At 50.5% G+C, this 26,733-nt stretch overlaps 1 protein-coding gene across 1 annotated transcript in view; it reads right to left on the bottom strand.

Moving 5' to 3' along the window:
* TRPM8 (transient receptor potential cation channel subfamily M member 8) overlaps positions 1-26,733 on the bottom strand; it is a 95,985-nt gene that overhangs the window by 11,635 nt on the left and 57,617 nt on the right. The window contains exons 17-23 of the mRNA XM_006935704.5: positions 26,121-26,337; positions 20,043-20,134; positions 18,671-18,812; positions 17,440-17,611; positions 16,132-16,309; positions 5,248-5,438; positions 313-412 (exon numbers count right to left, since the gene is read on the bottom strand). Coding sequence (XP_006935766.1) covers positions 313-412; positions 5,248-5,438; positions 16,132-16,309; positions 17,440-17,611; positions 18,671-18,812; positions 20,043-20,134; positions 26,121-26,337 — 1,092 coding nt within the window. The remainder of the gene's footprint in view (positions 1-312; positions 413-5,247; positions 5,439-16,131; positions 16,310-17,439; positions 17,612-18,670; positions 18,813-20,042; positions 20,135-26,120; positions 26,338-26,733) is intronic.

Below are 26,733 nucleotides of genomic sequence, written 5' to 3'. Positions count from 1 at the left end.
ATGGCAGAGCGGCCGGCACTCTTGTCACCTGGTTCCCAGGCCCCGCCCTGCAGCCTCCAAGTACCTCTTCCCTCCCCGGGGCCTCGGAGGGCAATCGGGGTGGCAAGTGGGTGGTCCTGCCCTTCTGGAAAGGCTGATACACACTCGAGTGTTTCTCATCTTCAATTGCCCAGGTAATACCTTTTTGGTGCTTTTTCTTTCTGCCGTAAATTCTCTTCGCAGAGCTTACTCTGCGAAGCTACTTATGTTCTGCAAACTTAATGTGCGCAAGCGGGGGGGGGCATGCAAAGCAGAAGCGAACGACTGACATACTCCTCTGAGGTGTCATTGGCTTTGGTGTTGATCTTGACGAGGTAATTTTCTTTCATGACACCCTCCCAGGCCAGAGTCTCGTTGTCTTCGTTTTTGAAACCTTGAATAATGAGACCAAAAAAAACAAAAAAAAAATCACACTGTTTCTTCTGCCCCTTACCTCCTAAATCAACACCTGCTCGTCATTTGGTGATACCCTGGACCCGGAAGATTTAGATTCGTCCTGCACAGGCTGATGTGAGTAACGTTACTTGCTAGTAACAGCCGCAAAGCGATGGAATGCTAATGAATTTCTTGGTAACAATGAAGAATTGGAGCTGTCTGAGTGAAATAGGAATGCAATCTTTATTCTAAACAGAAATCAATCAAAAGCCTGTCTGGGTGTTTTTGTGACTTAGAAAAATCATTTCACCAATGAATTCTGTCCTCACGTTTTATGTGTGCTCCTCTCTCATTTTGATGACATAAAAAGGCTATGTCAACCACTCGGTTGGATAATTACGGACGGATCGCTACTCTCTCAACCTAAAAGGGGAGTAGGGACTTTGGAAGAGAGGACAATAAAGCCCGGACATCATTCCTACCCTTGTGAAATAATACGCAGTCTGGGTGTGGACCTCAAGGAAAATTCTTCCACTCAGTCCTTTTCCTTTCATCTAAGGCAGGGCCTGCTGTAAAACTGGCCTGGGGCATGTTCCAGCAAGATTGTCAGTTCAATTTCTTACAGTACCTGGGCCTCTCAGAAGGCAAGCAAACAAAATCAAAGATCAACAAGGCGCCTGCGTTTCAGGTAATGGCACAACGGACAGCAATCCTCCGTATGAACTCATGGGGGGAAAAAAGCACCTAGGTTCAGGAAGGCGTCCACTTGCGGAAAAAAAAAATCTAGTTTTATTTTTAAATTGCCTTTAAAGTGTAAGATCTTCCTGGATTTAAAAAGAATTAATCGGGAATCAAAAGCAGAGCCAATAGGCAAGTCACGGATTTCAGCAAATCCTGTATAGCAAATGCCGGTTTATAGAAAATAATTCCTAACTGGATTTTTTTCCATTGGATTTTTCCTAGCAAAGTGGTTGCCAATGTCTTCTGCTCAAACCGCGATGCATGTAGAAACCCAGTGAGAGCACTGAACAACCAACACGGAAAGGAACAACACACACTCCTGGACACAGATGGCCAAAGAGTGACAGTGACAAATGAGCAACGGTCACGAACGACAGCGACCAAGACAAAATGGCAAGTTGTTTAGCAGTCGAAATAATGCCGTTGAGATGATGGCATGGCACTTTCACCACCCAACGTGGAAAATTAGCAAGGTCTACAGTAATAACTATGGCCTGTGTTGGCAAAGATGTGGATGAGCAGGTGTCCCGTACATTGGGGAAAAAGATCTGTAAATTGTTACAGCTGCAGCGCGTGATGGAGAAGGTGGAGGAGGGTGGCAGACAATATCAAAAGATTTAAATCTGTAAGTACCCTTTATCTAGAAATTTCTCTCCTATAAATAACTCCAAGGGGAAAAAAACAGCGGTGCGCTAAAAAATGAAGGCATATAGCTATTTATCGTCATGCCGTAGGACACAGAAAGCACCGAAACCCTCTACGTGTGTAACAGCGAGGGATTGGTGACGTTGAATGTGGCGCATCCGTAGCCCGGGAGAGTCTACAGTTCAAAACTGTCATACAGGTTGATATTTACGTGTATGGAAAATGTGCATGATGTATTATTAACTAAATGAACAAATAAGGTTATGAATGTGTCTGTACAGAACAACCTAATTATCATCCACCCACACGAAACTAATAGAATAGATACCATTATGTTAACGGTATCTGAGTGGTGGCTTACGTGTGTCCTTGGTCTTTCTTATTTACGTTTTTCTGTATTTTTCAAATGTTCCATAATGAATACGGATTGGTTTTTTCTCACGGAAAGCAATATATTTTCTAACAGTGCAATTACTGGGAAGGGGTGGCATACTTTGTCATTGTTACTTTATGATGTCACCAAAAAGGAGCAAAAATGGAAGCCTGGGGGACGCCTGGGGGGCTCAGTCGGCTGAGCGGCCGACTTCGGCTCGGGTCACGATCTCGCGGTCCATGAGTTCGAGCCCCGCGTCGGGCTCTGTGCTGACAGCTCAGAGCCTGGAGCCCACTTCGGATTCTGTGTCTCCCTCTCTCTCTACCCCTCCCCCACTTGTTCTCTCTCTCTCTCTCTCTCTCTCTCTCTCTCTAAAAATAAACATTAAAAAATTTTTTTAACGGAAGGTTGGATTCTACCTTATCTGAAAAGGTGTTTGAAAAATCTTGGCATTTTTCTCCAAAGGACAGATGTGAGCTTAAATCCCATGACGTCCCGGTGACTTGGAGGCAAGTGCAAAGTGAATTTGGGAAACGAATTAACACGAGAGGCTCTGGCAACCACCGAGTGCTGCGGTTTCTGGAATCCGTGATCTCCAAGCAGCGACAAATGATTGAATGGCGAGCAGGGTGTCCAGAAGTCTCCAGCGAGTAAACGGGGCTCTTGGCTCGCCCTCTCCCGCCATCACTGTGCCCGGCATGGAGAAGGACCTGTCCCGCTGTGCCCCCCTATTCCCTCTATTTCTTTATTCCTCCCTGAGACTAAGAACTATATGCGGAGAGAGAATGTCATCTTTTTCTCAAATGGTTGTAAGAGCATCATTCTCCCAAGGAAACCGGTGCGGATTCACATAGCTCATTTCTGACCTGTTTGCCTCCTGAGGCTGAAGTCCTGCCCATTTGATGGCCAAATTGGGGGATTTGCTCCAATTTTTATGTTCTTAGCGTGCTTACTTGTTGACTAAGTTTTGGGGGAATAGAATGCATTGTGTCATCGAACCCATCCAAATTCAGAAGACTGATTTGTCCTTAGTGATACACTGGATTTTCTGGTTCCACTGATCTTGGACAGAGCACAGGGTACGTGTGGAGAGTGGATCTTCATTCCAAATCCACCTACCCAGCCCCAGCCGGAATCCAACCGGTGATGAGGATTCACGACCTCACACAGCTATTCATTTCATTTCCTGATAATGTGATTTGTTGGACACCGTCTTAAACTTTTACCAACTCAAAATCTTCCTCCCTGAAATTTTTATCCACGGTTCTTTCTCTGGAACCATGTAGGTAAAACTATGGGCCAAGCGGCCCAGCCCTCGCATGCCTCTGTTCGCAACTGGTACCCCCAGAACAGAGTTAGTATTTGTGAAGGAAGGCAGGTTTTGAGCAATATGGCTGTTTTTACACTGTTTCTTCTCTGTGCGCCATAGGGTGTATCCCTTTTTATGCTTTGCTTTCCTTGACCTAAAGTTTGTGACCGAAAAGTTCATGCTTTTCCTGATGATTTTTAAAAGAAATTTATGGGATGCCTGGGTGGCCCAGTCGGTTAAGTGTCTGACTCTTGATTTCAGCTCCAGTCGGGATCTCACGGTTTGTGAGTTCGAGTCCCACGTCAGGCTCTGCGTCGACAGCGTGGAGCCTGCTTGGGATTCTCTCTCTCTCCTCGTCTCTCTGCCTTCCCCTGCCTGTGCTCTCTCAAAATAAATAAATAAACTTAAAAACATAAATAAAAGAAATATAAAGCCTCTCACAGCCCCGAAACACACGGGCCCTGGTGCCGTGCGTGATGAAGAGGTCAGCCTGCAGGCCTCCCCCAGAGCCAGATCCCCTGGCTTAAATCTGAGGTCAGAAGGCAAAATGAATGGGCTGGTGGTACCCTTTTATCTTTTTCTCTGAGCCCAAACACCCAAATGAATAAAAATAAGCCTCTCCCTCCTTTCCTGCTTAATTTGGTCGAAACGTGTCTGCAAGCTAGGAAGATCTGTCTGGGTCCGTGGCCCCAGGATCCAGTGTTAAGAAAACCTAGCCTAGTGCAGGGAAGAGAGCTGTACCGGGGGAGGGTGTCCCCCAGGGTGACTGAGAATTCCCTGATGATAGATTCTGGCTCCCACAGCAGTGGGGGAAGGAGAGGGAGCCCAGTGGGGACCCTCCTGCTCCTTACCCCTTATCGGGGCTAAGGAGGTGGGTAGCCATGGGAAAAGGAGAGCTGTGGGCGTCCCTGCCTTCCGGAAGGAAATGGGTCTCCATCAGGGAGAGTCTGCGTGGTGTGGACTAGAGGTTAAGGGGAAGCAGCACTGGAGAAAGTACCGGCAAGCCCTGGGAGTCGAGGGGCCAGCCAGGGAACAGCTGAAGGACCCACCAGGTGCCTACACAATAAAGGATCAGTTGTGCACACACGCCAGGTCAGAGAGCACAGAGCCGGCCTAGAACAGCACCACTGTTTCCAGAAAAGACTTTCTGCTTCTTTCCCCTCCTCCCTCCCGGTGCTCCAACCCACAGAGGGTCCGTGACGGCAGCTGGCGGGTGGGAGAGAAGGGGCGAAGAGAGAGGCAGAAGCCAGCGGCCCACACTTCCTTCCAGCTCTACCCGCTGAGAGGGGCCACAGCAAAAAGGGGAGCCTCCCGCCCGCGTGGCCATCAATGGGCTGGTGAACAGACCAGACCGTACATGCGGTCAAGTAATGATAAGATTTTCGATTTCGCTCAGAGCGACCAGGAAAGTCAGGAGCTCTGCTGGGGCGGGGCTAACGTCTACCAGAGTCGACATCTCACGGAGGCAAAACCGAAGTCGCGTCTTGACACTGTCCTGCGCGTCACACTCGTTCAACCTACTATTTGCACGATTATGATGCTCACCCGAGTGTTATCCCCCCCAGAATGAGACCAGCCCACAGATCTGCGACGCTCCCTTAACCTACTCTCTCCCTCGGGTAATTCCCTGTCTTCACGGACATACGCATGGGGGCGAGGCCGCGACTATGACGAAGCCCCTTCCCTCTGCCCTGCGCGGACATGGCGCGTCCCCCACAACTGATCACTGCTCCTGTTCCCGGGCACGGAATGGACAATGACTCACAGCAAGGAGAAGTCTCCATGTTTCTCCTCTTACAGCAGCACTGGAAACACTTCTTCACCACCATGTAGAAGTAGGCAAAGACCACGAAGGGGAAGGGGATGTTCAGACGGTTGCAGTACTCTTGCACCAGGAAGTATCTCTGGAACTTCCAGACCTGGTCGTTGTTCTCCTGGACGGTGCCCACGGTGTAGCTGGTAGGAGGAGAGACAAGGTCAAGCCTCAGCCTGCCACGCGCCTCCTCGTTGGATTGCCAAACACGCTGGCATTGATAACGAGGCATGACTGTGATATTGCTTAAATGATAGCTTAAGTCCAGGCAGGGGAGGAGAATCCGTGCCGAGACCGGGGCCAGGACAGCTCAGCATCGGGCACTCTTCAGTTGGGGCTGGGCCAGAATTGTGTCTACGGCTTTGGGGTCTGGGGCTTGGGGTTTTAGCGCACAAAAAAATACTGTCCAGGGAACTTTTAAAAAGCTTTTTATTTCAAGACCTTTCAAGGATCCCCTTCTGTCGTTGGTCTGTTATTGTGTTAGTCACAAAGAGGCGAAGGTATCGACTCTCTTAGGAACAATTTGCTCCTCATATGTTGCTAACGGGAGTTTAATTGTAAACAGTCTGGGAAGGAAGTTTGTTCATATTCATCAAGGGCCTTAGAAATGTTCATCCCTTAGGGGATGCTCTATCTCCAAAGGATTTGGTTGGACAACTTAATTAAAGAAAATGATGAAGCATTTTACCAATTGGGAAGTTCAACCATCCCTTAGGGGCACCTAAGTGGCTCAGTCGGTTAAGCTGCCAACTTTGGCTCGGGTCATGATCTCACGGTCCATGAGTTCAAGTCCCACGTTGGGCTTTGTGTTGACAGCTCAGAGCCTGGAGCCCGCTTCGGATTCTGTGTCTCCCTCTCTCTCTGCCCCTCCCCTGCTCACGCTCTGTCTCCCTCTCTCTCAAAAATAAAATAAACATTAAAAAAGAAATGTTCATCCCTTTGATCCAATGACTTGACTTCTGGAAATTTAACCTAAGACTATGGAGGTACTGAGAAAAGAAAATATATCAAAGGATATCCACGCATGGCTGTTTGCCACAACCCTGAAAAAACCACTTCCCCAACCTCCCACCTCAACAGAATGGGACCACAGAAATGCTCAACACTAAGAAAACGAATCACCCATCATGGTTAATCAATAGGACTGCATTACGTGGCCTTTCAAACTAATGATTACTAATAATTTTTATACTTTGGGGAAAGGCTTATAACACATGAAATAATTAGGCTCAAACTCACACTTACCACATCATCTTACTACGTGAATCACAACTCACAGGGAGAAATAAATCCGTCATTCACAGTGGTGATCTCCAGCCCACATCATGAATGTTCTCTATTCTCTTTTGTTCCCTTCCTAAGCATTACGCCATGGGCATGAATTATTCACGTAATTAGAAAAAACATCCACTGGTCAGAAGAATGTCTCATTGTGCCACTGATTTATCAGCTACAGATCAAACCAACCATAACACAGCTAACGCTGTGCACCAGACGCTGCTCAAAGCAGCCTACTTCTACTAACGACGTAATCTGCAAACAACTCTCCATGGGATAAAAGTCCTACTTTCGTCTACGACGGACGGATCAGAGAACTGAGGTATAGCAGGCATAGGAATATTGTCTGAATTTCCCAACTAGGAAATGATAAGGCCAGGCCTTGGGCCCTGCGGTCCTGCCCAGCGTCTGTCTGCCTCATTACCACATAATACCACCTCCCAGAGTAAAGCAGGAAAGGTTCTGAGCTATGCTGTGTCTCCAAAGGATTTGGTTGGACTACTTAATGAAAGAAAAGGATGAGGGGCGCCTGGGTGGCGCAGTCGGTTGGGTGTCCGACTTCAGCCAGGTCACGATCTCGCGGTCCGTGAGTTCGAGCCCCGCGTCAGGCTCTGGGCTGATGGCTCGGAGCCTGGAGCCTGTTTCCGATTCTGTGTCTCCCTCTCTCTCTGCCCCTCCCCCGTTCATGCTCTCTCTCTGTCCCAAAAATAAATAAAAAACATTGAAAAAAAAATAAAGAAAGAAAACGATGAAGCGTTTTACCATTTGGGAAGTTCAACCATCACAGATACTTGTATTGCTGATATCAAATAACCACCACCACCACCCCCCCCCCGCCGCTGCCCCGAGAGCCAAAGAAGAAGCAATCAATCAGTCTTTGAAATCTATAAGCAAATTCTGACTGGGGTTGCGTTCAAGTCTTCCAATTCTGGGTAAACGCTTCGCAGGCCAGACCTGGATGAGGTGACCAGGCAGGGGACCCGGGTCTGTCTGCTGTGAGACCTCATTCTTGCCCCGTGGCACGCTACGATCTAAGGCTTAAATACCTTTAGCCAAGAAACGATCACACACACGGGCAAAACACTAACCTACGCGGCTACGGCTTTGGTTACAAAAGCTTGGCTTTGCTCGTGCTGGAGCCTGCTGATGAACGGGACACCCCGGGTCCTGGATTCCGTGCAGGACCGGTGTCGGCGGCAGGTGCCCCTTCAGCACCTGTAAGCCCAGCCCCAGGGAGCCAGCCGTCTTTGCAGGAAGGGAATTCGTGCTTCTTGAACATCTATAACACACAAACTCCTACACGAGGCACGGAAGATGGCTGTTTGGCTGATTCTCATGTCAATTCTGTCCATTTTACACAGATTTTTTTTTTTTAGGTGGAAAACAGTACTGTGCTGTACGAGAGTGGAGCGGAGTGAACTCGGCAGCTAGCTTGCAGTTTCTTCCAGATGCAGGTCAGGCTGCTCTGAGGCCACCGCCAACATCTTTACCTGTCCTCGCGGGTCCCCGCTGGCTCTTCAAACGGCACCGTAGGCCCCTGCACTGAAAGAGGGGAGGGTGGCGGGCACACCCCGGATTCACGAAGTCCAGGCTGAGAACTTGCCAGAGGTCCGTCTGTTACGTGGTGACAGAACTAATGCCACCATCCAAATCACTGTCACTGGAGGATCTCAAAATGCTGACGTAACTAGTCAAACGGGCAAAAGCCACAGCATCCGTTTCAACGCATCAAATGTTGTTCTCTGAGGTTCCGCCCGGAAGGAATCAACCACTCCTGTTGAAGGGAGGGACATGTCGGATGCTTTCGAGCAGGGGGAGCCGGCCTCTCCGGCAGGTGGACCTCTCTCCCTTCCTCGGGAGCTCAGCACCGCACTCGGGCCAAGAAGAGTCCCAGTGGGAAACAATTTGCATCTTGGCTTCCTCACTAGCCGCTCAGAAGCTGCGAGAACACCCCATGTCTTCCGGGTCATCTAGAGAAGGGATTGGCCAACTGTGCCCGGGGGGCCAAATCCACCCCCCACCCCCACTGTTCTGCAGGGATCGCCACATTAGGATGGTCTTTGCCAAGCAGAAAGGTGGGGGTGGGTGCTTGGCACTGGGCCGAAGCCAAGACCCTAGCTGGCCCTCACAGGAAAAGTCGCCAGGCCCTGGTCTAGAATGCATTTGGGCCCATGCCCAGAAACTAAGGTCTTCATCGGTATCCTCCTGGGCAAACAGTACAAACCCTTATCCGCATTCCAGGGGGCGACAGCGAGCCAGCTGATTACTGGACTTGAATACCCAAAAGCCACTTTGCATAAATAACACATTTCTGGGGTTGGCCATGCTGGGGCTTATTTATACTGAGGCCCACCTTCCCCACACGGCAGGAGCTTCTAAACTTCTCCACCCCTCCCCCCGCAGATGAGTTCCAGACTCAGCCAAAGAGAGAGACAGGAGCGTTCCCCAGGGAAGGCCGATCGATAATTGAGCACGGCTTCCAACTGCTTTGTTAAAATAATTTTTATATTCTTTAGGCACTGCGTTCCATCTCTGTGAAAGGAAGGGCAGGATCCTGGTGCCAATACGTGAGCCCCACCCCCCTCAGCAAATGTCCAGAGCAACTCAGACACCATCTCTCCCACCCAGGTTCTGGGCCTCTCCCTGTCGGCCGCTGACCATCCAGAGCCTTCCTGGAGAGGAAGTCCACGATGTTCCCTTTGACCCTACGACTCCACGGATATCATGTGCCCTCCGCTACCCAGCTGGTGGGAGATCTGCAGTGATGACTGAGTTCGGTCCCCTAAGACCACCCAAGTGCCTTCTGTGGAGCAGGACTGAGGAGGCAGGAGCCTCACAGGGACACAAAGTTCCAGAGGTTTGCCGACACTGAAAATGTTACCAAGAGATAACAAATGTTTAGGATTCAGATAGCCTTGAACGTAAATGAGATCCCGCAGCACGTTAAGAGGATAATATGCCATGACCAAAGAACAGAGGACGACTAAGTATTAAGATCATTTATATAATATATCATTTTCCTAATACATCACAGATCAAAAGGAAACATGCCATTTCCCTAGCTGCTAGAAAGCCTTCTGGCAAACTCAACATCCATTTCCGATTAGAAAAACTAAAAAAGAAGTAGGAAGGAAAGAAAGGAGTTTAATAAATAAGAAACAGGAGGAACCTTCCATGGCACAATTTTAAAAAGGAGAGAGAGAATAAAAGAATTCGGTAAGGAGACTCATTCCAAAATAAATAAGCAAATCTTTAATAGCCTTCCTACATGTCAAAAATTACTTACTGAAAAAAAAAATTATAGGAAACAGTATCTTGTTCGCAATCACAAATGGCTAGGAGAAAAGGTAGCCAAAAATCTTCCAGATCCATAGAATAAAACTGTTAATCGTCACCAGGAAACCACGTGTCTTTGAAAAAGTGGAGAATCACACCATTTTTTCTGGATGGTAGGATACCATTTTTTTTTTCAGCCTCCCCTGAATGATTCTGTCAAGTTCACATCATCACAATAAAATTCACAAGGGTCTTTTTTTTTTTTTGAAGGGGAAAGAATAAAGGGTTTTGGAAGATGAGCCTTAGGCGCCTCCCTGTTATTAAATGTACGAGAAAATCCAGGAAAAGTTCTGAATGAGAATAAGGAAGGGGACTTGCACAACAGATGCTAAAATCATTTTTTTGAGTCAGTAATTAAAGCCATTTGGTAGTAAAAACCAAAATAGACTGATCAACAGACCAGAACAGCAAGTCTGCCAAAAAAAATCACGAAGAAAAAGAAGACGCTAAAACAATGGCAGAATTTTAGAATGAACTGAAAGACGAGAAACTTGCCAGCTAGATCTCAATCAGGAAACACCTCCTCTGAGCTTTTCGCAGATTTCACACGCTTTCCATCTGTTACTTCTTCCCAGACACGCCAGCAATATCCGGCCAGACCTGCCCGGTGGCCTTGGTGACCCCGACTTCTGCTGCCTCCCCCCAGACCCCTCCTGCACATCTCTGTTTCCCTCTCACTCCACAAGATCAAAAAAACAGGTTCAAAGTCAACAGTAAGAGACAGCCAACTATTGCACTACGCTGATTTTTTTTTTTTTCAGAGAGAGAGAGAGAATGAGCAGGGGATATGAGCAGAGGGAGAGAGAGGGAAAGAGAATCCCAAGCAATCTCCACGCTCAGTACAGAGCCCAACACGGGGCTCGATCCCACAACCTTGGGACCAGGACCTGAGCCGACATCAAGAGTCAGACGCTCAACCAACTGAGCCACCCAGGCGCCCCTCACTACACTGATTTTGGAAGTGCGAACTCGGTTTAGTGTTTTGCTCTCAGCATCACACGACTAAGACTGCGCCCTGTGCCCGGCATCAAGACCCAGCAGATGCTCCTTCATCTGCGAGAAAATGTCCTACTTCTTTAACGTGGCATAAAAGACACCCCACAACCTGGCCCCTGCCTCCCTTTCCACCCCCTTCAGTGGCTGATTCTCCCCAGACTAGCTTTATCTCCCCTGCTTCGCCCCCCACCCACCGCCTTGAGTCAGGCTATGGGCTCCCCCCAGTAAGGGGTCCTCTGAGTGAATGTTACCTCTGCTCAGTGCCACTGACCCTGGCCCCACCTCCAATGTTCTGTCACACCTAATAACGCTGCCCTGATCTCCACAGTCTCTGAAAACAGCCTTTTTAGTACTTGTTATATAATATTCTATTATAATATGTTATATTACGTAATATCGTTATACTACGTTATGTTATGTATTGCATTATATCGCACATTGTATCACATCATACTATATGAATATGTCTATGTGCCCCTCAGCTCCTCTAACAGCACAGACTTAACTTCTCTCTGCCTCCAGCTCCTCATCTGCAAAGCGATAAGAAAGCCACACCTCCACCAAAATGGTCAATAATTGAGGTGGCCCATGACAGGCACCTGCATGGCCGCACCAGAAGAGAATCAGTAAACACGAGCTATTCTTACGACCACATTATCTGTTCTTTTCTTCTTCTCTCCCCTTTCAACAGTGCCCCCTAGCCAGTCGAAGTGTCACCCAAACCTCTAGCTGGTCCTGGTGATTATTTTCTTTTTTCTACTTTTCTGCATATTGTAATGGACGCATATTCCTCCTATTTTGGTTACAGAAATTCTCCTAGATGAGGACATGTTTGACGGATCCCCTTTGGGAAAAAAAGGCAAAGGGTGGAATATCTCCAGGACGGTGCCCGTGAGCATCACAGCTGCGTGTCAAGATGACCCAGAGTCATCTACTGACTGTAAGTTCACTTCATGCTCTGATGAGCTGCACAGGGCCCGTGATCGATAATTTTAATGCAGAATAATCACAGAGGTTTACATCCATTACCTCTCCCCGTTGAACGCCATCTAGAGAGCACTCGAATACTGCTTTAAAATTCCCAAGTGCTCCTTTACATTACAGTTCATAAGGTCGCCGTTGTGTATGGTTAAGCTTTCACATGAATGCTTGGATGTGATGCGAGACAGGGGTCACTGCCTGGCGGCCACTGGCCCACAGAGCCCAGAACAACTCCCACAGCCGTCAGAAACAGTGTTCCGAAGATTCCGCCCAAGGGTGGCGAGAGGGTGGCTGCAGTTACTCACAAGTTCCCAGACAGGCATCAACAAAGAAAAGGTCTCTGGTTTAACCCGGGACTATTCTCTTTTCTTTTTTCTTTTTTAATTTTTTACATTTGTTTATTTAATTTGAGAGAGAGAGAGAGAGCGAGTAAGGGGGAAGGGGCAGAGAGAGAGACAGAGAGAGACAGAGAGAGAGAGAGAGAGAGAGACAGAGAGAGAGACAGAGAGAGAGAGAATTCCAAGAAGGCTCCGTGCTGACAGAGGCGGGGCTCAAACTCACGAACCATGAGATCGTGACCCGAGCCTAGGTCAAGAGTCGGACGCTCAACCAACTGAGCCATCCAGGCACCCCTCACCAAGGACTATTCTAGGAGACCCCCCCAAGGGGAGGGATGCCCCTAAGTTGTCACACCTAAGCGCTGAATAGGGCAACAGTAGGGTACCACGCCATGGTTGGGTGTCTTGGGGAGGGGAATTGCATTCAAGACCTGAATGGACACAGGTAAGCTGGACGGCCGTGTGGCCAGACCCATGGCCAGGCACTCACTTCCTCAACCTGAAAATGACACGCTGGGCTCCAGTCCCTCTAGGCTCCAGATTCTATCAGTTCATCATTATAATGCGGATAATGGATTAGAAATGTGGGAAGGTCCTCCCTTCACAGCACACAGACCCAGGACAGATCTAAGTCGTATTCTACTCTGTGCCTCTCTGAGATTTACCGAATTAGTGCAACTCAGATGTCACGGCTTTGGGAGCTATCAGCCCCTTTGGTTAATTTCTGGGGAAACTGCATAGTGGCCAGTTTTCACACGGCCTGTCCCGTGATCGGTGTAAAGGTTGTAAGGGCGTGTCCTCCCTCCCTGGCTTTCATGTGGACACATAATCACCCAGCAGCTGCCACTCTCTCTGCAGCTCAGACTGGGACCTCAGGCAGCATGACCCTGTGTAGCCTCTTGACTCCCGAGTCCTTCCCTGCCTGGCCACCCGTTGGGGTGGTGACAGAGAGGGTTGCACATTCTCTCCTTAGGTCCACGTGGACACAACAACCATATGATCTCCGTGGCCCCCCCAGGCACAGAACAGACATTATACATCTATGTGCTACAGCCCCCGCTGGTCTGTGACCCACCAATGACGCGTCTCAGGAAACGTAAAGACCTGGCGGCCAAGCTCCCAAGGCGTAACTAAATAATGAACTAAACACAGGAAGAGCCCTGTTCTCATTCATCCAACCCACAAGGGTCCAGGTGCTGAGCCTGACCCGTCTCCATCCTCTAGAGCCTACGGTCCAGAAGGACAGAGGGTTGTCGCTGTGTGGGGGGTGCGGGGAGTCTCTACACCAAGTGGGGAGGGCATCGGGGACCACTCGGGCAGAGGATGATGCTCAGCTCCTTAAAAGGCGAGCAGGATCGGGGCAAGAGACAGGCAAAATGGAGTAAGTAATCCCGACAGAAGGAACAGCACTTGCAAAGCGTCAGATGTCATAGGTCACCACCCTGTTTCAGGACAGACACCCAGGTGCTCCCCAGGGACAGACCGTGAGATGTCTGACTGTTGCTCAAAAGCCAGGTCACGGACAGCCTTGGAAAAAGCTGAAGAACCTGAAATTTACCTCGAAAGCCGTGGGGAAATACCGACATCCTCTCAGAATTTTAAGTAGAGCAAGTGACATTTTAGAAACATTACTGCGGCCACAGTGTAGAGGTGGGACCGAGGGAGGACTTCTTTGCCCGCGGGTAGACCAGATGGCCACTCACTGCTCAGCCTGCTAGATGGGTAACAAGTCCAGAGGCGTGTGGCCCCACCCACCCCTGGGCAAAAGGAGGCCACGGACCCTCGTCCACAATCCTTGTGTCTCTTGGGAGCCCAGGGCTCTATGCAACAGCTGTCTTCTTTTTATTTTTTCTCTACATTATAGAAGCTTTATGCGATTACTGTAACAAGTGAAATACATACCTGTATTTTTTTTCCCATGTTTATTTATTTTTGAGAGAGAGAGAGCGTGGGAGCTGGGGAGGGGCAGAGAGAGAGAGAGAGACACAGAATCCGAAGCAGGCTCCAGGCTCCGAGCTGTCCGCACAGAGCCCGACATGGGGCTCGAACTCACAAACTGCGAGATCATGACCCGAGCCGACAAAGTCGGATGCTTTACCAACTGAGCCACCCAGGCACCCCATACGCTTGCTTTTTAAATTAATTGTGCTAATTCTTTTAATTTCTTGGCTTTTACTGTAAGAAAATGAGATTACACCATAAGAACTAGTCTGCAATTTGCTTTCTACGTTTAACAAAACATCATTCTTTCAAGTCCATAAAAAGAGATCTTTTTTAAAACCTGCGCGATACTCTGTCACCTGTAACAAGCTTTCTTCGGCCATCCCCGCAGTCAACAGGCATCAAACGATGATCCAACAAGCATCCTTGTACATACGTCCTTAGGATAGAGTCCCAGATGCGAGAGAGCTGCCTCAAGGATTTGTGTGTGTTTTCTTTTAATAATTCTTTGCATATCACTTTCCAGAGGCTGAGAGGCAATTCACATTGCCAGCAGCGATGCCCATTTCATTTCTCAGCATCACCCCCAACACAAGAGGCTTTTTGAAATTTCTGTAGATCTGATGGGTCCTAAGCCAGCATCTCGTTGGCTTTTCTGGCCTTTCCCATCAACAAGACGCAGGCCCTTTGCGTGTGATTTCCCGCCACATGAAGTTGCCTTCTCTGAATTGCCGTTCCTCTGTCAATTTCCTATTGCATCATCTTTCTGCCATCCACCTGCAGACGCTCTTTCGACATCGGGAATTCAAAAGGCTTCGTTCATCTCATGCCACAGTTTCCCCCAAGCTACCACTTATCACGTGACTTCACCTGAGCTTTCCTTTACCTTCAACACGTGCCGTACGAAACCAACGGTGTCTATCTTGCCTTTCGTCGTTTCTGGGTTTCTGACTCCGACAAGGTGTTTCTCTTCCACCCCGACGTTTAACGATGATACACTATTGCTAAATTTTCTGTCTGTCTGTGCTGGGATCACATACCCAAAATGACTACCTACCTTGGGGCACCCGGGTGGCTCAGTCGGTTAAGTGTCTGACTTTTGATTTCAGCTCAGATCGTGACCTCACAGATTCGCGAGTTTGAGCCCCACATAGGGATCCACAATGATAGTTTGGTGCCTGCTTGGGATTCTCTCTCTCCCTTTCTCTCTCTCTCTCTCTCCTCCTCTTTTTCTCTCTCAGAATAAATAAACTTTAAAAAAATGACTACCTGCCTTAAAACAACAACATACAACTAAGTAGCTCGCACTAAAACGACCACTGAAACCCGGCGAAACCCTCTCAAGAAAGATGAAGGGAAATGAAGATCACGATTTTCTGAAAGTATTAGGGAGAACTGCCAAAGGCAACGAAAACATTTTAGAGTCACCGTCGCATTCTCTCTTCACCTCATGAGACGTGAGCCCCAAAAGAAAGTCACTCTCCTGACTCTGCTCTTACGATTTGTATTTAAACTGAAAATTGTTAAGGCAGCCACTAACTACAGGCTGAGTCCTTTAAACCCTAGAATCCAAGCCACCGAATCCCTAGAAAATAAAGACATTGGAGAGGCACTGAACCCCACTGCATCGGTATCACGTCCACATCATGGCACCCGGGAAGATGGCTACGTGGATGCTAGACGTGCAGAGTCTGGATGTGCTGGAGGGCATTACAGGTACCTGTCTTTGGTGTCATAGAAACTGGCAGCACGGCTCACAGGGACTCACTCGCTGTGTTGTCAATATAGTTCCTCGAAGGCCACACCCCCTCCAGTCCCCTATGCCCTAAGCTCTCACCTAACTTCCTCGCGGGTGGACTTCTAGGATCTTGCCCCCCGGTGCCTCCAGCCCCGCCTGGTACACCGTGAACACCCGGGAAAGTCACGACCGAGCACGTGCTCAGACTGAACGCGAATGAGCCCATACCCGAACATGGCGACGAGCAGGTTGACCAGCAGGATGTTGGTAGAGAGCATGTAGATACACACGAGGGGGATGGTGATCCACTCGGGGAACCGAGGCAGATTGTGCTCGTCCAGCTCCACACACAGCGGCTTCGACTCATTCCCAGTGAAGGTGCAGTGGGCAAAGTCGTACGTGGTGCCTGCGGATGTAGAAACCAAAAGGCAACGTGAGGACCCTCTGGAGGAGGCAGTGCTACGGCACCTGGGGTGAGGGGGTGGGGGACACAAACAACCTAACGAGGATGGCTTGGGGGGGGATGGCGATGATAAAAAGCATTTGGGTTTCGAAGACACTGAGACCTGATCAACAAAACTAGCTGATGGACTGGAGGTGAGGGATGAGATCACAGGAGGGGTCAAGGATAGGATGTGCACAACTGAGTGACAGGGCCCAGATGGGGGGGCCTCGAAAAAAGTCCCAGTCCTCACAAAGGACTAAAACTACTGGGGTGCAGTGGGACTAAAGCCATGAGGATGAAACGTACTCCCTGATGAATAATGGTGAGCACAGTGTGCAGAAGGGAAGTTAACAATAACAAGGTGCCTTTCCATCACGCACAGGAAAAGAGCTAAAGCCTTGGAACAGGCCGTAGCAGAAGAGGCCAGGGCTGCCCGAGGCCACAGGGCTAATCGAGAGAACACCAGGGAGCTGAGAAATGTGACCAACAGGGCAGGGGAACATCGGGATCGCTGTGTCGTGGCAGGACCGAACACGACAAGCCCGGGCCATCGTCGGCATCACAAAGACGCTTTCGACAGCTCGTTCAACACACACGCTGGCCTGCACGTGCCCCACCCCTTCCTTACGTAAGCTGGGTGTGGGCACATCCGTGCCATCCGTGCTGCCACTGACCTGCCTCCAAAAGAGAGCGGACAGTGGGCCACCGCCGGATGTTTAAATTCCAATTGCCGGTGCAAAAATTTCAGTATTGCTCCTTTTGAAATAAATGGGCTCCCAGTTATACAAGAGAGGACAACTCACAACACCTGTTCCTAAACTAGCGAGGCTTGTTGCTGTCAACTGCCGCTCGCTGTTGAAAACACAAGAAACGCTATTTTTTGAGAAGTCGAAACGTCGCAGACTACACGCTGAACACGTCTGCAAGGCGGGCGTAAAGTCCCGCTCCGAGAAAAGGTCATGAGGGTCAGTGTTCACTCCCGGGTGTTGACTCGACGCCAGCTGTGGATCAGAGCAGGGAGCCCCGGAGGCCGGTTCCGGAAGCAACCCCCCTACCCCCGGCTGTCCCCACCCGGGCCGGGTCAGGCTCACCGTCCACGTCGCTGGGCACTTGGCCGAACATGGCCAGGTAGGGCTCGTAGATGACCGAGCGGAATATCCACCTCCAACGATGCTCGTTTTGCCTGAGGATCCCTTGCCTGGCCACGCCAAAGGCCACCATCCACACCGCAAACAGGAACAGGAAGAAGAACACATCAATCAGCTGTCAAGGGAGGACAAGAGAACAGAGTCAGGACCGTGCCCCACGGGTGGCTCGTCTGCTCAGCTGACCACAGGGAAGGGTCGAAGTTCCAGTCACCCTGTGTTCCCCCTAATTTGCCACCTTCGGGTCTTGGGACAACTCTTTTCCGGAATTAAAACCAATGGATGTATTTTGGCTTGTAGGTCTCCCAGCCAGCTCAGCCACAGAAACCTTCTGGACGAGAGAGCCCAGCTCGAGAGCGAAAGAGGGGCCTAATTCTGGAGCACCTGTACCTCTACTCCTCATCAGGCTCTCTTTCTTTAAATCCCTACATCGCGTCCTCGGTATTCTTTTTTTTTTTTTTTTAAGAAAAATTAAAAGCTGTCTTTATTAGACAAGAACGCACGGTTTAATTTCTTGTTTGACTTTTTGCACACACAGCATGACTTCATGGTGACATGGTGCCTCAGATATGCTTTGAGTTAAAACCGCAAACTCAAAAGGACCTCAGCGTTGGAAAGCAACCTCCAGATGAGCTCATCCAAACGCCCATCTGACTTACAGACAGAAGCACAGGAGGTTTGGGTCATCTGGAAAACAAGCTTAGGAAACCCACATCGTCAGTGGATAATTCTCTTTCTGTTGGACGCCCCTGTGAAAGGGGGCTGGTAGGGCTCGTCCTACATCTATACTGCGTGGCCACAGAATCGAAGCTCTGATCATCGCTGTGCTTCTAGCCCCCTGCACGCTTCCAGACGAACATTAACCTCCGCGGTCCGCATCTATAAGATGGGTGTAAACGTTGCACTCCCGCCTCTTCTCTGAGTTGTCCAGACTCAAATGAAAACAGCTGGTAAAGAGTGACATCTGGACGGATGGCTTCACTGGCAACACATTTAATTAGCCACTTGCTCCTACCAGCCACCTGTTAAATTTCAAACCGGGGGAGGCCCCTGATGAGAGCACGTCAGGGACAGCAAACCTGGCCAATTGTGACCTGCCGGGGGACCGAGCCCCTCTACCGACAACCGGAGGGGTCTGGCAAGCAGAATGCGAACCACAAACCCCCTCCACTCTTACCATTCTCTGCAACATGATAATCTTGGGTCCTAAATTTCTGCTTACGGTGAAAATGTGGATCAACCTTAGAGTGAATATGATATAATCCAGGCAAAAGATCACCCGTCCGGAATACAAAGAGGTTTTATTCGAAGAGTGGAGCCTACGGAAGGAAGAGAAGCAGGGCCCGTGAGACTTTGACAAAAGAGTTCAAACTTTTGTTTTTAAAACTAACCGAACACGAAGAAACAGGGTCAGGGTGCCGAGAGTGAGTGGGAGCAGACCAAGGACAACGCGTGTCAGTCACTGAGGACCAAAGGCCCTGGTCTTCTGCCCTCGTGGCCCCCGGTGGAGAAACGACAGGGCACACAACAAGGCTTGCAGAGGTTTTTGCCACGTCCTCCTCAAACTCTACCCACCGCAAGAACGCCGTCGCATCATCGCTAACTTCCTGGCTCCCTCGGCCACCATGATGATCCCGGTCTCCAGCCCAGACCAGCCACTTGGGACTAGGTTCTGCCAGGTTTCCCCTAATGAGACCTCACCTCATTTGCACCAGATCATTTGACTCGCTGACCACCTGCGAATGTGTTAATTGGAAGCCATGTGTTTTCGCCCCCTGGAATGCTCTAGAAATCACGTCCAACCCACCGTGATTCAAACGCTGAGCCCCAGCAGAAAGGAAAGGTATCGGAGGGGGAAACGGAGCTCTCACTCACTTCAGACTGCGGAGTGAGCAACGGGTAGGCGTTCGTCCAAAGAGTCAGGCTTCTCTGCAAGGGACGCCATGTGCACAGCTCGAATACGACCACGAGCTTTGCCTTGAGGCTACTCGGGGAAGGCAGGCCCGGAGGGGTGCGGGCACGGGCGATGTGCGCCATGGTCTGGGTGTACCTCAACTTCCCTTTCACGTGGCGTGCACATTGCTTTCTGCCTGCAACGGTGATTCTAGATGGGTTTTTCTAATCATCCGCTCTGACTCTGGGAGGGCGGGCTGCATAGCCAGCATTCACGAGGCAGTTAGGTACATTTTAGAAGATTACGTGGTCCAAAAGGAACACGTTACGCAACATTTCACGTGCTCATCATCCTCTGCTTCCTCCGTCTCTAATCATCCCCCTCCCCCAAATTCTGCGAGCACAGAGAGAAAAACTGTGAAGAACTTTTCGATTACAGACCACCAGGAGGGAGAAGAGAGGAGACGTAACTCCGTGCCGACCATGCTGGGTCTCTAAGAGGCTCAGACGGTGGCGTTTGCAGTAATCTCGAGATGGGGGGGAAGGGGAGACAGGTTGATCTTGGGCTTGAAGTAGAAGAGATCTTTTCTTCACCTCTTCACTCAAGAAAATCCAAAAACCGCCTGAAACTGGGAAAGGTGGTGAGGCCAACTTACCGAAACACAATTCCTGCTATGAAGTAAAAAAGCCCGAGCGTATCCATGACATTCCACAGGTCAGTGAAATAATTCACCCCATTCATGTACCACTGCAGCACAGAAAGGGACAGAGAGAGAGAGAGAGAGAGAGAGCATCAGCGGCTGGGAAACATCAACTGCTTCCAGATTTTTTTTTTAACGTTCACACATTTTTCCCCACATCCTTTTTGAGCCACATGTCCCATGTGCCCTGCCACATGCCCCGTGATATTCTGGGGGGATTGGAAAGTAGGTTGCACACTTGCTGTTCCGTTACTCATGTGTTGCTGACAAAGTCAGAAAAAGGACTCGTGCACCATCGCCGTTCTTTAAAGATGAACCGGAAGACAGTGAGCACAACCTGCGTGGACAAATGTGGAACACCCAAGCCGCCCAGTACGGTGGTATAAGTTGGGCACTGCGCAACTGACAACTGTCGTCGTCATAGATTTGCGTATTTGTTGTAAATACTTTTTGGCACGTGGCGATGACCTGAGCCAACGTCAGATGCCTAACCGACCGAGCCACCCAGGCGCCCCAGGAATTTTCTTTTTTACTTTGCACACAGGCGTTCTATGCGGCACCTATGAGGACAGGTGTAGTCGCAGGAATGACTGACAGGAACAGTGTGCCTCAGGGACCCTTTCACCATGACTTGTGGGTATTGGGCATGATTTCTCAGAAGAAAAGCCGTCAGGAGATAAAGAGGGAGAAGACGATCCAATAGAAAGACAGCCCCTTGGTGATCTGTCTGCTGGGTTTTGGGGGACTCCAGGGTAGTCACCTGACCCTCCCGTCCGTCCCTCTATTTCAAACCTGTTTACCGAGAGCCCACAGGATTCCCAATACCCGTGCCGGGCTCCTGGCATACACGATGTCCGATTAGGTGCGACGCTGATTCTCGAAGAATCCACTGGCCCCGGGGAAAGGCGGTCATTGGACATGTTTAAAATGAAACGCAGCAAGGGCTGGAGGGCTGGTGACACCAAGCCCAAGTGGGCTCAGCTAAGGAAACCACCAGACTTACTTGAGCGACGCAGGAAAACATCGGCAAGGACGTGTCCTCAAAGGTACGTGGCGCTTTTCAATTTCACTACGAAATCAAGCACCAGGGAAGTAAAATCGCCCAGCCCCGGTTCGACCACGTTCCTCTGTGGGATGGCTGAACGCGGGGGCCCAGAAACCGCACCAGCATCCCTCACCGTCCATGTGGGCGGCCCCCGTCTCGCCGATTACCCGCCAAGAACCGTCTGGAAGGTGAGAGCGGTGGGGACAGGCCCCAGCCACCTGCTCCCCCTTTAAAACCCTGATCCGGGAGGCAGATAGGAACACGGCAACCCGGTCGATCCAGTCCAGTTCGGCCTCTCAGAATCCTGGCCTGAGCTGGGGGAGAAACCCTGAACAGATCGAGCCCGGGGGTTGGAGGCACTGTTGTAGTAAGAAAGCGGGTTTTTTTTTGGGGGGGGGGCGGTGTTTAATGAACAGAGGCCTCTTTTCTGAGTGGAATGACAGACAGGGGCTCTACTCACCAAATACCAGAACCATATTCCAGCATATCTTTCAGGATTTGGGGATTCCAAGGGCCTTAACACTGAAGGGGTGATGGAACTTATCTCGTGTTGCATAAAGATCCACAATTTGATCGATGGACGCTTGTACATACAGACTGCCTTGGTTGAAAATGTCAGTTTAGCCTATTACAGCCGCCCCCGGGGAAGGAGACATAAGGAGAGTGCACTTTGGGATACCCAGACACAACCTGAAACAGGTAACATCCTGTCTGGTTCCGGGTTTTTCCTAACGCGTGTGAATTCGGTTCATTAAGACAGGCCAGGATAGCAAAGCAGATTCCTGGAGGAAACCAAACTGAGGATTCCAGCCACACGAGTCTGCAGGCAGAAGAGAAACAGCGACCCCCAGCGTCGGATTCCTTGAACAACGAGAAACCCGGAGGCCATGCTCCGCAGTCTGGCTCACAGACCTCAGGGTCAGCTGTCTGGGGGCAGAGACGGACTTGAATCCTTTCATCCCCCACCCCCACCCCCGCCGCTCTCAACCCTCAGCCCAAGGCACTCCCATACATCGTCTTAACACAGGATCGATGAATAAAACCGGTCTGTTCCAAAGTGATGTTTAAGACGAAAAAGAAGAAGGGCTCAGTCGGTTAAGCATCCGACTTCGGCTCAGGTCACGATCTCAGTCTGTGAGTTCGAGCCCCGCGTCGGGCTCTGTGCTGACAGCTCAGAGCCTGGAGCCTGCTTCAGATTCTGTGTCTCCCTCTCTCTGCCCCTCCCCTGCTCATGCTCTGTCTCTCTCTGTCTCAAAAATAAATAAAAACATTAAAAAAAAAAAAAAGAGGAAAAAGAGGAAATATTTGCCCAAAGCCGGACGCCTGCATCATCACCCTCCGTATCAAACATCACCCATTATAAACGTACACAGGATAGTGGGACTGGGTCAGAGCTGTGGGCATCACCTCCTCCCGGCAGGCCCCCGGGATGACTGGGAAGTGCTTCTCCGCAGCCCACTTCGCTTCCCGAGGCTCCTGCCCCCCACTCTGTCTACTCTGGGTCTCTCCCGGGGAACACGTCACACTACACCTGCCCAGGGTCCTTCTCCAAGCAAAATGCACTTGTCCTGAGCCTCCTTCGAATAAATGACTTCATAGTTAAACGTCCATACAACTTTGGATGGAGATATTTGTGACCTAAGGACTTCTCATTTCACAGCTGCAACCCTCTAGGCCAACCTTCCAGTAAATGTAAGACTCTGGGCAGTGCTGTTCTCTCCTCGGAAACTCCCAGAAACGACCCCCGCCGATCCTCTCTAACCAGTAAAAAGCCCCGTAAGAACAGAGAGATTTGCGTGCTTGGTCCGTTGCTGTATCTCCAGTGTCTAGAACAGTGCCTGGCATCTGGTAGGTGCTCAGTAAACACTTACTGAAAGGCAGGAGGCACGAATGAAGTGTTCGGCTTACGCCAAGACGTGTCTCCTTGTGTCTTCCAGCCGCCGGGCCAAGCCCCGCCCTCTCACGCAACCCAAAGTCCTGTCTCCGGGCCCACGACTTCTCTAGATGCCTGGAGGAACCAGACAATGGCTGCAGCTTCTGTGCCTTCACACCATGTGGGAGTCAGGGTCAGCCCCGAGACTAGTGAAGAAATGCCTGGGAGCATGAATGAGCGAGAAAAGAACATTCCGAGAAGCAGCCACCGGCAGCACCCTCTGCTCCAAAGGACACCCTCGAGCCCCTTGATCCCGGGCTTCCCAAGTCTCCCTCGCTCTGGCCTCATGAGCCACTGTCGCGGCCCCCGCTTGCTCCCAGCCAGAGCACCGCCGTGGGACTGAATGAGGAAGACCCTGCCTCGCCAACTCACCTCTTAAAAAACATACACTCTTGGGGCGCCTGGGTGGCGCAGTCGGTTAAGCGTCCGACTTCAGCCAGGTCACGATCTCGCAGTCCATGGGTTCGAGCCCCGCGTCGGGCTCTGGGCTGATGGCTCAGAGCCTGGAGCCTGTTTCCAATTCTGTGTCTCCCTCTCTCTCTGCCCCTCCCCCGTTCATGCTCTGTCTCTCTCTGTCCCAAAAATAAATAAAAAACGTTGGAAAAAATTATTTTTAAAAACATACACTCTCGGGGCGCCTGGGTGGCTCAGTCGTTTAAGCGTCCGACTCTTGATCTCAGCTCAGGTCACGATCTCACAGTTCATGAGTTCAAGCCCCGCATCGGGTGTGGAGCCTGCTTGGGATTCTGTCTCTCCTTCTCTCTCTGCCCCTCCCCTGCTTGTGCGCACACGGTGTGCAGGCACTCTCTCTCTCTCTCTTTCTCCCTCTCTTTCAAAATAAATATATAAACTTAAAAAAATTTTTTTAATTAAAAAAAAAAAAACAGAGGTGTCTGGGTGGCTCAGTCGGTTTGGCATCCGACTTCGGCTCAGGTCATGATCTCACGGTCCATGAGCTCGAGCCCCACATTGGGCTCCGTGATGAGCACAGAGCCTGCTTGGGATTCTCTCCCTCTCTTCTCTCTCTCTCTCTCTATCTCATGCTCTCTCTCTCTCAAAAACTTTAAAATTTTTTTAAAAATTTAAAGAGTTTTGGGGCGCCTGGGTGGCGCAGTCGGTTAAGCGTCCGACTTCAGCCAGGTCACGATCTCACGGTCCGGGAGTTCGAGCCCCGCGTCGGGCTCTGGGCTGACGGCTCGGAGCCTGGAGCCTGTTTCCGATTCTGTGTCTCCCTCTCTCTCTGCCCCTCCCCTGCTCACGCTCTGTCCCTCTCTGTCTCAAAAATAAATAAACGTTAGAAGCTTTTTTAAAAAAAATATACATTCACTTGCCAGATACACATCAATGTCATCCCTTGAGCTAAGCCCCTCTGGGTCACACATGAATACGAAGCAAATCTCTGCATTGGGTCATTTTCATGCCCGTGGCTTCTGGACAACGGCAGCACATGTATGAGGAGCTGAGAAACCACACCCGGGAGCGGAGGAACAGGAGGAAGGCACGACCCCAGAGCCCAGCCACAGCAGGCTAGGAGAAGGGAACACGCGTGACCCCACGTGGAGAGCCAGCTCAGCGCCTACAACGGCGTCAGGAGGTTCCCAGTAAAAACGGTGCTGTTCCCTTATTTCCTCACATCGGCCTGGGCCCATTCCTGCCTTAAATGTGGAACCTCCTTCCGTCTTTGCTTCTCCCGAGCAGGACATTTTCACCCCCTGGCTGCAGACACATAGTAAGTCAAAGCCAGCAAGTAAAAGACAGCTGGGAGAAAGAGCCTTTACAGAGGGGTTATGGGGTGAATCGCACCCCCCAAAATTCGTACTTTGACGTCCCAACCCCCATGTACCTCGATGGGGCTGTGACCTCATGAGCCAGTAGGTGGGGCCCTCAAGAGGCCGACGTGAAGTGAGAATCCTCTGCACGTCAGCAGGACCCTGACCTGGGGAACAGTTGCCGGTAGACAGAAAGCCTGATATCTTCCATGCGCGACACCCACGTGGGTCGTTCATGTTGCTCTAACCCCCACCTGTCCCCTATCTCCATCCCCCACCTGCACCTACGGGGCCGGGGAGGGCAGACGCAGGGCCCTGGCTCAAAGACTCCCTCCCTCCCCCCGGCCCACAGCAGACATTGAGAACTGGTCAAGACACTCGCCGGCTGAGAACAGAAACAGACTCAAATCCTCCTCAGTCGAGGGCTCCTAGAAGCCACAAAAAAAGTCTATCAGACTTGGCATGATGGGTGAAACCACTTTGGGATTGCCGGACCAGGCAGCGACACTGTGAGGTCGAGGACGGCGCTCTATGGCCCTCCAAATCTCTTGTGGCACCTGCCGTAGCATCGCGTAAACATAAGCACTGAGGCCATGCTTCCTGAATGGGTATGATGTTGGGTCTGGGCTCAGAAAGGGGGCGACAGAAGTGACAGCCACAGCACTGCTCTCAGATCATCACTAAGTCTGAAAGGGTTTCCTGGGACTTTTCATAACGGTTTAGGGACAGCATCACCCTTGCCATCAACGCTTATCTGTCCGACAATTACCAAGGGAGCACCTGCTATGTGCCAGGCACGGGCTAAAGCTTTGGACTGAGTGGTGGGGAGAGGATGCCCGGGACGCAGATCCCAAAGAAACTGCAGAAAAGCACCATGAATAATTCACACGCACTCCCTGAACTCCACAGGGACTTCTATGACTTTCTAACACTGTCACTCCGACACGCTGGGCATTAAGATGCTCTTAGCTTGAAAGTCCCCCCATCTCCCCTGCCTCCCTTGATGACGGTAATGGCAGGCGTGGGTTTGCAGTCCAAGGTCAATCTTCTCTTTGAACACATTCCCAATCCTGAGTAATTCATTTCCATCAATTAACATTAATCAGCAAGGAGCGAGCTTGGTGCTAAGAAGTCTCACCGGAGGGCTGAGATATTGAAAAGGCCCCATTTACTTTAGGAAAACCATGACTTTGGAACCTCGGAAGCAACTTCTGCTCCTCGCTGGCTTTGGGAAGACAGCACCTACTGAGCAAAGGAGGAGGTGCCCCACGTGGGGACGGTCCTACCTGTCTTACTTCATCGCAGAACAGGACAAAGACCAGGGCGTAGAGGACCAGCTCGGGGGAGTGTGGCACCGAGTGAAAATCCATGAGCAGCACGTAGGCAAACAGCAGGAGGAAGGCGATGTAGAAGACCACGTTCCAGGCAAAGACCACAAAGGGGGAGGTGAAGAACGCCACGTAGTACCACAGAATCTTCTTGTGCTTGTCAATGGGCTTCTTCCTGGACCAAGAGGTAAGAGCACCGCCATCACCGTCCGAAGCATCGCGGCCTCCGGGGGCCTCGGACCCACGGCCAGGGGAAGGGGAGCCAGATCGACCCCGCCAACACCCAGCCCTTGGCATTTCAGCATTAACAAATCCGAGTTCTGCCTTGGATACTGAAGACGTAACTCTATCTCCAACTGTTTGGAATCAAACCCGGGAAAAGCCAGAGAAGATTCCCAGCCCTACTGTGTAGGGCATGCTGCCTACAGTCCCATCATACATTCCAGGCTTTATAATCCTTTACCTAAGGATTTACCTAGGGATACGTGCACACACACACACACACACACACACACTCCCTCTCTCTCTCTCTCTCTCTCTCTCTCTCTCACCTGTCATCATATGTCTCAGT

Source organism: Felis catus, chromosome C1 (assembly GCF_018350175.1).
Source record: "Felis catus isolate Fca126 chromosome C1, F.catus_Fca126_mat1.0, whole genome shotgun sequence".
NCBI lineage: Eukaryota > Metazoa > Chordata > Mammalia > Carnivora > Felidae > Felis > Felis catus.
This window is presented reverse-complemented; position numbering and strand designations above follow the sequence as displayed.